This window comes from Macaca fascicularis, chromosome 4 (assembly GCF_037993035.2).
Source record: "Macaca fascicularis isolate 582-1 chromosome 4, T2T-MFA8v1.1".
Lineage (NCBI taxonomy): Eukaryota > Metazoa > Chordata > Mammalia > Primates > Cercopithecidae > Macaca > Macaca fascicularis.
Genome location: NC_088378.1, coordinates 86,505,465 through 86,520,976, shown reverse-complemented (window position 1 = coordinate 86,520,976; position 15,512 = coordinate 86,505,465). Strand labels below are relative to the sequence as shown.

At 35.7% G+C, this 15,512-nt stretch overlaps 1 protein-coding gene across 8 annotated transcripts in view; it reads right to left on the bottom strand.

Moving 5' to 3' along the window:
• The window catches only part of RNGTT (RNA guanylyltransferase and 5'-phosphatase), a 333,967-nt gene that overhangs the window by 222,923 nt on the left and 95,532 nt on the right, over positions 1-15,512 (bottom strand). For all 8 annotated transcript variants that reach the window (XM_065543746.1, XM_045391222.2, XM_045391223.2 and 5 more), the window contains one exon: positions 1,866-2,001. In XM_065543746.1, coding sequence (XP_065399818.1) covers positions 1,866-2,001 — 136 coding nt within the window. The remainder of the gene's footprint in view (positions 1-1,865; positions 2,002-15,512) is intronic.

Here is a 15,512-nt window from a genome sequence, read left to right as displayed (position 1 = left end):
TACCGAGGACTGTTTAAATTAACTAACCAAAAAAAAAAAAAAAAAAAAACCCAGATATGGCAACTATAATTCTAGCCCAAGTAAACTGACATCATGAATCATATTGCTATTTTTAAAACTTCACAAGAATCTATTATGCTGCTCTCAGTTATCCAAGTTTGAGGTGAAATAAATAGTATTGCTAAGTTAAATCTGCAGATGGTTAAACATCTAATTTTTAAGCATTATTTCCTACCTAGAATGCCCTCAGCCCACGTCCATCAAAAATCTTTCTATAGAAATCTTTGTTTCTAATGCCAACTCCTACATAAAACATATTTAGTTCCTGACTAACTAGATGTGATTTATTTCTCCTCTAAACTACCTCAGGACTTATATACCTCTCTTTGGGTTATTGTTTTATTCAAAGGTCTCTTCCATCATTACCATTCATTCTCCACCCCACTCAATTAAGTAAAATGTTTCAAGGGTGAGGCCTTCTCCTCAACTCTCTAAGCAATACCCATACTCTTGGTATAATAGGCACTCAACAAACATTAGTTCAATTATAAACTATACTAAACTTTGACAAATGCTATTATTTCTTTTCCTTTCTTATATTTTATTAATTATAATGCTAAAAAAATGTACCTTAAATAAAGATAACGGAAACTAAAATGTTCCTGCTGTTCCCATGAACCAACTACCAGAGTTGCCACAAATGACTACGACCTTTATGTACTATACAACTGCAAGGTTGCCAGTCACATTAACTATAATATGATAGTTAAATCTATATACAGATACATATACATGTACATATGTATGTGTATATATATATGTTTTTATTAGAAAGTGATATTTTGTTACACATGCTGTCATAGGAATAAAAATTTACTAGACACAGGAAAAAATACAAAAATCAAACTGTCCAACAAAAGGGGACTGGTTGAATAAATTACAGAACTGTTTCTCAAACTTGCCTAATTACAATCACTTGGTCACTTGTACGAACATGTAGGCCCCTGGGAGATTCCAATTCATATGGTCTAGGATACGCTATTAGAAGGGGTCATATTTTTAACAAGTAATTTTTTAACCCTACAATTTTCACAATCACGATATTTTGGAAGCCCCAGTTCATGGTCTCTATATATTCAGTGGTAAACCATTCAGACATTTATGTGAAAAAGATGTCCAAAACATATTGCTAAGTATGGGGCAAAAAGATAAGTTACTAACCACATGTAACATTTATTTCTCTTCATGCAAAATTATATAACTATCCATATGTATACATATTTGACCAGAGCAATCATTTAATACCCTTTCCAGCTTTAACAAGTTTCTCCACTAAAGAAAATATCTCAAAGTCCTACTTATGTTCAAAGATTCAGTTGGCAGATCCCTCTTCAAAAGGACCTTAATTCAATGTAAGCACACACAAGAAATAAATGAAATTTAACAACCTAATAAAAGTTAGATTTGGCCAGGTGTGGTGGCTCACACCTATAATCCCAGCACTTTGGGAGGCTGAGGCGGGTGGACCATGAGGTCAGGAGTTCGAGGCCAGCCTGACCAACATGTGAAACCCCTTCTCTACTAAAAATACAAATTAGCCAGGCGTGGTGGCGCATGCCTGTAATCCCAGCTACTAGGGAGGCTAAGGCAGGAGAATCGATTGAACCCAGGAGGCGAAGGTTGCAGTGAGCCGAGATCGTGCCATTGGACTCCAGCCTGGGCAACAGAGAGAGACTCCATTTCAAAAAAAAAAAAAAAAGTTAGATTTGATTCGAAACTTCTTAACCAATAGAAATACACATTTACTTACAAGGAAAAGAAAAATGGCAATGTTTAATTTTATATTATACATAAATATGACTTACGCCATCCAAGAGAGTATTTGATAAATGCATACGAAGATCTTTACGAAATGGAAATTCCAGATTTGAAACATGAAATACTGAATTGTCTCTATCAATCATAAAAACTTCATTTGTGCCATCAATCAACATCATGTACCTGTAAATGAAACATTAAAAAGCTAGTATTTGCAGTATAATATCAAGAACAGGGTCATGAGAAATAACAAACTGGTTTTCCATAGACCTTAAACATTATTAGACTAATGTTCACTAGAGTCTCTCTATCATGCAGATTAAAGTATCATGAATAATAATTTTTTTTTCTGAGACAGAGTCTTGCTCTGTTGCCTAGGCTGGATGGAGTACAGTGGCACAACCTTGGCTCACTGCAACCTCCATCTCCCGGGTTCAAACAATTCTTGTGCCTCAGCCTCCAGAGTAGCTGGAATTACAGGTGTGTGCCACCATGCCCAGCTAATTTGTTTTTTTCTTTTTTTTAGTAGAGATGGAGTTTCACGATGTCGGTCACAAACTCCTGGCCTCAAGTGATCTGCCCACCTCAGCCTCCCAAAGTGCTGGAATTACAAGAACGAGCCACCACGCCTAGCCCACAAATAATATTTTTTTCAACTTTTTTCATTTCCTATAGAAAACACAGAATATACGGAAATCAAAGTTTTTTATGGAGACAATGTGATGTTCAGGAGTAACCTTATGAATCCATCCTAACAGAGAATGGTTCTCTAATTTTTATGAGATCTTAAACATTGAAGCACACATATACACATATATAAATGTATTTTATTAGCTCAACAACTATATGGATTAGGTATTATTCTCGCCACTTCAAAACAGAAAAAAACAGTGAAAAACATTAAGTGATTTGCCATTTGCCAGACTTTAAATTATCCAGTGCTCTTTCTACCATACCTGTCAGCAAAACAGCTAATCCCTCTCTTTGAATCAATACCATGATATAGCCAGATACCACAATATCAGGTATAATTTTTCTTCTCATTTATGACTATAAAATTAAAATATTTTAAAACACAGCCATAAGATTTTCAATTAGCTCTTATCTTCTTAAACTCAATCAATATATGGGGGAATTCATACACTTAACAACCTGTCATTCTTCAAATGGTCAGGTTATCATCACTGATTTCCCATCAGCAAATCAAGAATGGAGTTCTATTTCACACCATATATAAAGTCCGGATGTATTAAAGTTGAGGACATTACAGTCTGGGAAGCTATGCTACCAAATGGATAGTAAGAAGACTTGGGGTGAAAATGAAGATTATATCCAGGAACCAAAGTCTTAAAAGAATGAGAAAAAATTCACAGCATGAAAGATTAGAAAGTTAAAAGATATAAGCCTCAAAGAAACAGAATCATTTTGTTAGGCTGTTTTTGTTTGGTGTTTGGTGTTAAATGAAAGAATGGAAGGAAGAGTGGTCTGGAGGTACCAATGAAAATGAAAGAAAACACTGACCAGACTGTCCAACCACCTACCCGCAAAGTACCTAAGGTAGGTCCAAAAAAAAAGGCAGCAATGACTGAAAGATGTAGCTGAATCAAGTTAAGATTAGGGGACAGAAGAAATATTAAATGAAGAGATGCAAGCTAACAGAATATATGGAAGATAATATAATAGTGGAAAACTGGCTAACCACAAACCAACGTTCTGAAGAGCAAAGTACACATGTTTAGGATAGGTGAGGAGAAACAGGAGAGCTGATTAAGGGAAAACAGGTGTACAAACAAAATGGAAAAGAGCAGCATGAAAACCAAAGGGGCTTATGTTTTTGGATTAGATTGTGAAGTATGTTGTTCTTTGCTGTTTCCAAAATAATTCCCAAAAAAAAGTGAAAACAGAGGAAAGGAAAAAAGGCAACATAATAGAAAAATTGTTTTAAAGTTTTAATAATAATGATAATTAGTTCCAGCAGGTGTCTGGGGAGCAGATGGAGAGCTCAGGCCCTCGCTATAAAAGCTGCAGCCCTAGTAGATGGGGAGTGTGAGGACTCAGGTTTCACTAAGAAAAATAAATTCAGCCTCAGTCTGGACTGACTGTGTATGTGAAAGACTCCTAGACCAAATGCCAGGCCAGCCGGCACACAGACAACAGGAATACTTAGTTCCCAAGGCCCTCTGGCACATGCTTTTCAAAAGCAGCAATTCCTGGTGTATAGAAAAAATCTAAGCTACCTTTGCCTTGGATTATGTTTCAAAAAGAATTTAAATCAACAAAAGGTAAGATCAAATAAAAAGCAATGATGACATCGTCTGCAAAAATGGCATGGAAGACACACAACCCATCATGTTGTTAAGGACTTAGGCTGGCATTTTGCAAAGTTGATATTCACCAAAAGAGTATTTCAAGGCAAATAAGTTAGGAAACCACTGTATTTTTCTCTTAGAAAGTCAAGATATATATTAGGATATTTAAAGTTATGATAAAATATATAAATAAGTCTGTTCATCTTACTTAGTCCATTGTTTCCTAAACTTAATCCTGATATCTGTTAAAATTTGACAGAATTGGTGTTCTATACTTACAATTTGAGAAAAGCTGACTTAAGCTAATAAATGTTAGAATTCAGAAAAAAGAAATGGTTTACTCTTATGATCATGTAATAATGATAACTGAAATTATATTTCCCCTTTCACTGACTGCCCAGAAGTTGAGAATTTTAAATTTAATGTTTAAGTAGAATAGGTATTATCCCAAGGTGAAGATACATTTATTTTACACACACACAGACACAAACACACACCTGTGTGTCTCAGTATTAGACCTTTGCTTTTAAATCAAGTAGAGTATCAATCAAAAGAAAATACTCTCTATGTACACATGTGTATAAACAGATTTAAAAGACTAAGGAAGAAAAAGTTTTAGAGGATGGAATTTACAAAAAGGATAGCTTATGAGAAACACAGCTTGCATCTGCAGAAACACCAGAGAAATTATTTAGCACTTGGTATTTAGGGATTCTTCTGCACACATAAATTTTCAGGCTTTGGAACACAAGTTTCTGGGCTATGATTTTTTGTTTGAACTCCAGTCATTCCAAATCATATGTTCTTTTGTTATGTGATACTAACAAAAAGTAATGAGCTATTTCACGTAAGGAATATGGATATATTTCCACATCACTCTGAAGTCCCCGAAAGCAGTCAGATTCTTTAAAAAGAGGCAACTACCTCACAGACTGTCAGTATATAACTATGTATATAACTATGGTGCAATATAATCTATTAATTAAGAAATTATCTCGGCCGGGTGCGGTGGCTCAAGCCTGTAATCCCAGCACTTTGGGAGGCCGAGACGGGCGGATCACAAGGTCAGGAGATCAAGACCATCCTGGCTAACATGGTGAAACCCCGTCTCTACTGAAAAATACAAAAAAATTAGCCGGGCGAGGTGGCAGGCGCCTGTAGTCCCGGCTACTCGGGAGGCTGAGGCAGGAGAATGGCGTAGACCCGGGAGGCGGAGCTTGCAGTGAGCTGAGATCCGGCCACTGCACTTCAGCCTGGGCGACAGAGCGAGACTCTGTCTCAAAAAAAAAAAAAAAAAGAAATTATCTCAACTGCAAATTTAATATTCAGAATTATCAATAGATATTTGTATTATATTCATGCCCATTAAAAGGCAAAATTTAATTCAGTATATGTTTCCCAGATAGAAAATGCTAACGTATATATACCAAAGGTATATGGATTACAGAAAAGCCAGATTTATAGACTACTTTACTGTAAATGAAGGTTTTCTACCATAACTGGAAATAATCTTTCAGAGCAGTCACTGAGATGTGAGATATATAATTAAGTAAAACCACCAAATATACATTAATAAACTTAGGAAGTACATAATTAAAGAGAAGGAAAACTGATGGAAAACAATGGTAACTAATACCACCTTAGAGTTCTAATTCACATTCCTCCCAGTAGTCTGAGAGTAAAATGGTCATTAAACTCCTTGTAATTTAAAGTTATCACCAATTTAGACCCAACTCTGATCATCAAATTAGGAATTTATCTTATACTCTATGAAGGCAGAAATCATATCTATTTTGTTCTTTCCCACAGCTTAAGTACCTTGCACAGTCTATCTGAATACACACTAAAGGAAGGCACTCAATATTTGTTAAGCAAAGCTGTATGTACAACAAAGTTCATCATAATATTCTATAACAGTGAAAGAATAAGCAAAGCTGTATGTACAACAAAGTTCATCAAAATATTCTATAACAGTGAAAGAATAAAAACTCAAATGTCCATCATTCAGCAAATAGGTAAAATAAATATCACATATTCATGTAAAAGCGTACTATTCAAGCATTTTTAAAACAATGATAAAAATATTCATTAATACAGAAAGAGATTTACAATATACTTAGTGGGAAAAAAGCAAGTTTAAAACCAGAATAGATGAAATAATGACAAGGGAAAGGAGGAGGATAAAACTGTTTGTATATCGTAAATACAGAGAGTAAAGCCTATACCAAAATATTAAGAGCTGCCCCATCTCTATGTAATAGAATTATCAATGATATTTGCTTTCCTCATTATGCTTTCCTGTATTTTCAAAATTTTTAGAAATAAACACAAATGGCTTTCAGACACAGGGGGCAAAGTTAAAGCTGCAAGGGGGAAAAAAGCTACCAAGCCAGAAATGTAGTCTATAATCAGACCCAGAGAAACATTTTCCCTTTGCAAAGTGTCAATGAATTAAGAAAGGATTCTAATCTTGTTCTTTGTACTACAGAGGCTTCAAAACAACAGATATTCCTCTTCTCCTATGATAGAGCCTCCATACTAGAGCCTTTTGATGGGCAATAAAAACAGAAAAGCTGATCGTTTACATTGATTTATTTCACCACCATCTCTATCTCTATCCATTCTTCCTAACCCCTATCAAACTTATTATGGCTTTTCTCTTAAATTTTTTAATCAATTCATTTTTTAAATAAAAGTTAAAGGGCCGAAATGGAGCCAGTCTAGATGCCAGACAGTACTAGGTGCTAGGGTTATAACAGCAAACGGCATAGACTCTCTTCTCCACTTCATATCATTTACACTCAACAAGAAAACAAGACATTAAATAATTCCAAACATAATACATATTAGAACAGTGAAGTAGAAGCTATTACAGGAGCCTACAAAGGTAGAACCTGTCAGAGTCTGGAGATCAGGGAAGGCATTCCAGAGGAATTCATGCATAGCTAATACACTTATTGAGCAATTACTATGTTCTGAAGAAAAGAGCACTTTTCTTAACTCATTTATTAACTCATTTAATCCTTACAACAACCTTACCAGGTCAGTAAAATTATTATCCCCATTTTCCAGATGAGGAAACTGAGACACACATAAGTAACTTGCCCAATGTCATAACGCTGGCACAACAGCAACGCTGATATTCAAACTTAGACAATAGTTTATTTATACACCCTCTACAGTACTACCCCTCACATTCGGTATGTAGAAGTCAACCCAGCATAGGTTGTAATGTGAGACAGGAAGAGAAATGAGGGATGAGAGGGTTGCAGTACACAGTAGTACTAGTAGGTGCAATGTCCTTCAGACAAGATAGAATGCAGCAATGTTCTGGTAACTAAAAAAGGTTCAGAATACTGAAACGTAAAGATAAAGCAGGAAAATGGTATGGCATAAGACTAAAGAAGTAACAGAGAAACAGGAATTATGAAAACCTTTTTTTTTCCTGAGGCAGGATCTCACTCTGTCACCCAGGCTGGAGTGCAGTGGTGTGAACATAGCTCACTGCAGCCTTGAACTCCTGGGCTCAAGCTATCCTCCCGCCTCAGCCTCCAAATGTGCTGGGATTACAGGCATGAGTCACCATGCTCAGCCTGAAATATTTTTTAATCCCTCCACCCCCAGCTACCAGTTATTTTAACTTTTTTTTTTTTTAATTTTATCTTAGAAAACAAAAAACTACTTGTATGAGACAAACAGAAACCATAAAGCAGAATTCAAACCCAGGAGATGTACTACAGCACGTTGGTTACACAGATACTGGAAAGCTGAGAACATAGAACAGGAAGCCTGAAATAATCCAGAGATTAATAGTTGCAGGAAACACTATGACCCACAGGATTAGGGGAACAAAATGAAAGAGATCTGTTATTGAAAAGCTAGGAGCTTGGAAGAAAAGCATTATGGGGCTATGCCTGGAAGAGGGTGAAAGAGGTCCATGTGGTGGGATGCTCTAACCTCTAAGAAGGTGGCCACACTGTTTTCCATAATGGTTGACGAGTTGATGGGTGCAGCACACCCACATGGCACAAGTATACATATGTAACAAACCTGCACGTTATGCACATGTACCCTAGAACTTAAAGTATAATAATAATAATAATAATAATAATAATAATAATAAAAGAAGGTGGCCACAAATGGCCCTGTAGCTTAAGGTTTGAATCCCTATGAAGAGGTGTCCAATGGAGGATGGTCAAACCACTAAGGGAACAAAGTCCAGCAGGTTAGGAAGTGATACAAGGGGTACTCTATCTAACTAGGATGCCCTGCCCAGAAGCTGTTATCTCTGAGAGGTAACAGCAAGACTGGTGTGGAAAGTGACAAAAGAAGTTGGAGAATGGAGTAACAGTTGTCCTTTGCTGCTGCAGGTATTCTTACAGAAACTGAAAATAAGAGTAGTCCCTTCTCTCACCTTCCAAATTCCTGCCAGTGCTCCCAGTGGTGAAACTCAACAGCAAGCAAGCTGGCAAGGGAGTCTGGGAAATGTAGGTTGCAAAGTCCCACCCCTAACACAGTATAAAAGGGTGGACTGGAACTGAGAGATGGGAGGTAAATAAATGCAGACCACTAAAATGTTTTAAGCAAACTAATGACATAATCTGATCTGCATTTTTAAAAGTTCATCAACATATAATATATACCCCAACAGAATAGGGGCCAATCTGTAGACAAGAGAAATCATAAGGTTTCTTTAATAGACCATGTGAGAAATCACAGTGACTAGGATAGTAGTAACAATAATTTTAGAGATAAATAGATAAACTCAAGATATTCAAGTTGTAGACTGACAGGAATTCAATATGCTATTTACTGGATATGTGACTGAGAAAATGAGAGAAGTTCCAAGTTCTGGCTTCAGGAACTGGGTATACTTACTGAGCCATGGGGCATTTAAGAAGGAAGCAGTAATTGTTCCATTTTGTTTGGAAGAAATGATGGACACCATGAGTTTAGATGGAAACCAAAGGCCCAGATTTTCCCTACCCCTAGCAGGCTGGAAATAGGCTCAGGATCTAGACTAGCGATCCATGTTCCTTTCCCAAAACTCTTAACTTGAGTGACAAAGAGGCACAAGAATAGTTGCAGAATTATTTATAGCAACAGCAGAGACATTGTCAGCAAGTGCTAACGGTGGCTTCTTAATCAAAATGTTCCAGTGCCCTGACCTTGGCTCTGGTCCTTGCTGCTGGTTTCCCTTGATTCCTATCCATTTTCCAAGACTGGTTCTCCTTATTTATTCCTTTGCATAAATTAGCCAAAGTTGATTTCTATTGCTTACAGTCAAGAAGGCTAACAAGGCTAGCCATAGTGACACACATCTGTAATCCTAGTACGCTGGGAGGCCAAAGCAGGAGAATCACTTGAGGCCAGGAGTTCAAAACTAGCTTGGCCAAGATAGCGAGACCACATCTCTATTTTTTAACTGGGGAAAAAAAAAGGATGCTAATGGGTTTTTTGTTGTTGTTGTTTTTGCCTCAATATATACAGCTAAATGTAAGGAAGTTTAATGTGCCTATGATGAAATCCCACTGTAATGTCCCTAACATATCCTTAATACCAAGGGTTACATAATACTAGCCCTTTACCTAGTAACTTCATGCCAAGAGACACACCATCTATTTACCATCCTTCAACATAGACAAGTGTATAATGCTAAGCCTAGAGTTTACTTTCTCTGTACATCTTTTCTCTCATAAGAATTCACTCCGTCTCCAAAAAAAAAAAAAAAAAAAAAAATTCACTACCAAACCTCTGCTATTTCTATACAAGCTACATTTCCTCTCATTTTTATTCCGAACAGATTTGGCACACAAGTCCCTGAGAGCTAATTCTCAATGTTGTATTAGTATACAGAAATAAACTCAAGTATACTAAAATTTTCTTATAAAGAAAATTCAGACCACTTCCCCAGATAGAATATATAAACCTTCCTGACATAGAAGCAGTAGGTCAGACCATGCCCCCTACTCACCAACACCTGTCATGTGTTCAAAAAACAATACAAGAACAGCTGACTTGCCAAACTCCAGCTTTCTTCCTTCCTCATGGGGCTCATGCACACTTTGCCTGTTTCTCTCATTACCTCACTGCTCAGTAAACTGTCTCTGACAACCTCTTTTGCAAGGTATACCCATGTCTTCTTTAACCCATTTTTTTCCTGTTTCTTTCAACTCTTTTTTTTTAAATAAGAAATCTTAAGTATATTTTACCACAATTTTGTAAAAAGAAAAAGGAAAAACATATTGCTCCTTCTCACCTCCTTTAACTTAGTTCCATTCATGAATCAATGAAAACTCTAATCAAAGTTTCTGTATAAAGCAAAATTTAAAGTAATAAGTTGTTTAATCCATCTAGACAATAAAGAATCAGTGTCAAAATCCCCTTCACAATCTCCTTATATAATAGTCTCTGTCTCCTTATCTTATAAAATCCAGTTTTCCCCAAAGTTTTTCAATTATTCAAAATAGTTTTCATAAACTTCTTATGTTACAATGGCAGTTTGCTTAATTACCAGTGTTGAAACAGTACATTTTGTCATTTTTCATAGTATATATATATAGTAAGTAATTTAGCTACCTTAGGAATAAGCTTGATAGACTAGTTTGGGCACCTAACTACCATTTATACTATAATTCCATAGAAATACAATCTAAACTTAATGAATCTCAGAGAAAAGACCAATTTAAACATCATTTGTTTGCATCTGTGATATTGTGAAATATATATATTTGTTCTTCAACCGTTTCCTGGCATACAAATCCTAAAATCCTCAGAAACACCAAAATGATGCTTTCTTGTATATTAATGAGTTGACCGATGGTTGGCAACTCCTAGGTAGCTTCGGGATGGGGACTAGGAAAGAACGTGGCAAGATTAGAGTGTTAGGACTTTCAGCACCAACCCACATCTTCTAGGAAGGAGAAAGGGCTGAAGATTAAGTTCATCACCAACAGCCAATGGTTTACTCCATCACGCCTACATAATGAAGCCTCCATAAAAGACCAAGGACGGGGTTTGGGGAGCTTCCAGACAGCAGAACATGTGGAGGTTACCGGAGGATGGCACACCCAGGGAGGACATGAAAGCTCTGTACTCTTTCCCCCACGCATCATCCTATGCATCTCTTCATCTATATTCTTTGTACTATCCTTTATAATCAACCAGTAAACATAAGTTTCTCCGAGTCCTGTGAGTTGCTTTAGCAAATTAATTGAATCCAAAGAGGGGGTTGTGAGAACCCCAAATTGAAGCTGGCTGATCAGAAGTTCTGGAGGCCCAGACTTGCAACTGTGTCTGAAGAGGGGGCAGTCTTGAGGACCTTACCTTATGTCATCTTCCCGGAAATTCAACTGACTCATATTAAGGTCCTTAGTTTCACATTAACAAATTTAAAAGAACACCCACATACAGTAACACTGTCTAACCATTTTTTTCACTTTTTACTGCTGTTAACAATCAGTGAAATGACAACGTAGCTCTAACATAATCTCTTTACCAAAAACTATCAAAATTTTCATTCAGCAATATAAAAGATTCTAACCCTACAGGTATTTTTGTTTTGACTTATTGATTATATAAGCACAGCAGGCCTCTTCAAAGGATGAGCTCTTCTTTCACACTCGTACCACATCAATTTAAAGTCATGAAACAGATGTGACTGATTATGGCTTTATGGTCTTAAATTCACTTTAAGCCCATAGCTCCCTTCTATTATGTGATCACTTACATGAACACAGCAGTAATTAAGCAGACAACATGTATTATTTAATTTTAAATTGCAAAGCCTATTCACTTCCCCACCAATTTAATTGTCAAATTTATCTAACTAGTCTTTGATCTCAGAATGTTAAGTGTATATTAAATGGCAGGCCAGCAGCATGCCACTGAAGATTTGGACAATTTGCCAACATTTAAATGTCTTCTACATAAGCATAGCCATCTTTATTTTATATATGGTTTCTACCACACATTTTTTACTATGTCATGTTTATCTAAATGGCTTAATCTTAATAAACAGTACTGGGTAAATTACATCTATAGAAAAGTCATCAGAAGACTGTAACTTTTATTTTAATTTCAGTTAATTCATCAAAAGTAAATTTTGAAGACGTAGAGATACCTACCATAAAGAATCACAAAATCTCAAGCCTTATCAAACTACTGTGTGTCCTTATTTCTATTAACAGATTATTAATCGTCTTCAAAATCTGTTTCAAGAAAGTCCTTTCAACCATCGAGATTTAAAGTCTTGTGCAAATCTGTCAATTTAAAAAGCAACACTACGACAGAGTTTGGCAGGGCATGGGGCCCAGTGTCAGTTTCTAGATTCCTCTCTCTTATTCCACAAAATTAATGACATATTAAATATAAATAACCAAGTGTAAGTAAGGAGCAAATTTTTTCCAAACTACTCAACAATTTTAAAAAATTAATTTGCAAACTGTCAATGGTAAGACTGCTATAATTATGGGCTCTGACAAAAAATTCAAGCTCCAGAGCCTGTAATTCCAGACTCAATAGTGCTTGCTATCTAGATCCCTAAAAATCAAGCAGACAGACTGGAATCAAAAATCTCATCCAATATTATGAACAATTCTAGCTGTCCAACTCCTAACTATATGCTTTAACTTCACAATTGCAACTTCCTTATTCTCTTCTCATTTTGCCATCCTCCACTGCTCAGAAATTTGTATATGTCTGTTTCTAAGCCCACGTAGCTATACTAGTACACCATCCTGTCTCAAAATACGTATCTTCAAAATCCTATTCAAAACTCCCATGAAATCTCCCATACTCCAATTAACAGGTCCTAGTCAAAGCACTCTATCACTCCAACTTGTCCAGGAATTAGATAGCTATTACATACAATAAATGATCATATCATGGTGAAAGAGAAGCATACAGGGAGCAAGTAGGAGTGTTAAAATCCAGCTTAAGGAGTTTCAACTTCATTTTGTAATTGGGTTGAAGTATAGTTAAAATACAACAAACACTAATAAATAAAATGAACTGATTGTTCATTTGCCAACATTAGTATTAAAAGTATTAGTACTACATACCATTAATTACATGTTAACATATAGCAAAGAGGGGTAAAGATATCTGTAGGCAAAAGAGAAGGTACCAGCATAGAAAATTATATGGGACTCCACTATAGTGGTTAAGAATCATTCATCCCATACCAACTCTTACTAACTGTGTAACTTTGCACAAGTTACTTGACTAAGTGTCCATTTCCTCACCAGAAGTACTCACCTCCTAAAATAGTTTTAAGAATTAAATGAGTTAGTGCATTCATGTCCACAGCAGCCTTATTCACAATAGCTAAACCACTGAAGCAATCCAAGTATCCATGGAGGGATTAATAAATAAGCAAAATGCAGCATATACATAAAATGGAAAAATATTCAGCCTTTAAAAGGAAGGAAATTCTGACATATGCTACAGCATATGAACCTTGAGGGCATTATGCTAAGTGAAATTAGCCAGTCACAACTAAACACTGTATCATTCCCTCTGAAGTACCTAGAGTAATCAAAATCAGAGACAGAATGGAGTACAGTGGTTGCCAGGGGAATGGAGAGAATAGGGAGTCACTGTTATTTGAGTATAGAATTTCAGTTATACAAGATCAAAGAGTTCTGAGGATAGATGTTGGTGACAGTTGCACACAATACAAATGTACTTAATACCATGAACTGCATAGTTTTAAATGGTTAAAATGTAAATTTTATGTTATGTGTAATTTACCACAATTTTAAAAATTAAAGAATTAAATGAGTTAATATATAAAGGATACTAGAATAGTGATTAATACATAGTAATACAGTATCAGCTATTGTTATTATGTCCAAGGCACAGAGTACTTAATTAAGTACTTAATTAAAGCTAGATATCATTAGTACTACGACTACAACTACTACTACTACTACTACTACTACAGCTGCTACTAGTACTACTTTACACAATCCAAAGAAGAGTTAGAGTTGGGGTTAATGATAAAACAAAACCCTGAATAAAACAGAAGGGATTAGCTTAAGAACCCTATAAACAGGAAAGAGGAAGCCATCCCTTTTGAACACAGAAGAGAAAGAGATAACTGAACACAGAAATTTTGAAACATAGAGAAATGAATCATAGGTAACCCTTGGTAAAGATTACCCGCAGACCACAAACTCAAACATATAAACATATTTACACAGTCAAAGGCAGTCAACAACTACAGTAAAATAGTTCCTTAATTCATTTTTCTATGAATAGGTAAAACTAAAGTAAATTTTGTAAAATCAGACGCTGCACTTAGTGAGTGATAATTCAAAACAGAGAATTCATATTTTAAAAACTTGAATCAGGTGGGCCTCAATCTGTCTAAGAGCTTGTTTTCTAAATGTTAGAATGATAAAAACAAACCCAGAGCCCAAAATATCCCAATATATGGAAAGAATTTCTTAAGATTTACTAACAGTAATGGTACATACACAATAAACTTGAAAGCTACAATACACAATGGAAAATGATCATTGACCACGTTCTGGTCCAGTCTATCTCATTAAAATAAAGATTAGTAAAATGATAACTTAAATAAAATTATAATTAAATCTACCTGGGTTCAGGTTTCCTTTATCTACCAAAAAGAAACATAATAACTGTCATAACAATAAAAATTGACTGATAAAGTCTCCACCCTCTACAAATTTATCAAATCAACTAACAGTTTGGGGAAGTGCAACGAGTAAATTATCAAAGCATATCTTTCACTTTTTGAAAAGAACTGTCAAGTTAGGACTGAATTCATTTGCTAAGGGCAACATGCATCTCACTAACTGCCACTTCTGTGGGCTAGAATATGCTTCCTATTCCATTTCACCGATCTTCAAAGAATTAGAGAATTATGGAATTATCAAGAGCTGAAAGGGTTCTTACGTGGTCCCACTTCCCCCAAGCAGCATGCACTTACACACGTTTACACCCCACCTCCAATGCTGCCACAATCCTAAAAGTTCTTAAGGCACAAGAAAAACCAGACTAGATTCACAGACAAGAGCAAAAAGTATTCATACAGGCACTACCAAAGACACAAAACACAAGTTACATTACCTCCTGCAGTTTGTAAAATATCTGAAAACAAAGTATACATTAACAGTCACTTTAAATAAAAACATGATTTACCCTACGATAGCAAGAAGCTTCTACCTCAAAAACTAGATATGAATATATTTTACTATCTCTTAAGGTCACTTAAACCTGTTTCCTGATCATCTAAAGTCCAAAAAGTAAAGACTCTAATAATTGGATACAGACATATTCAAATAAATCAATGTATCCATTTATTTCTTTTTCTTCAAATCCTCAAAAGCAGTAAGGATGGAAGAGAAAATCTTA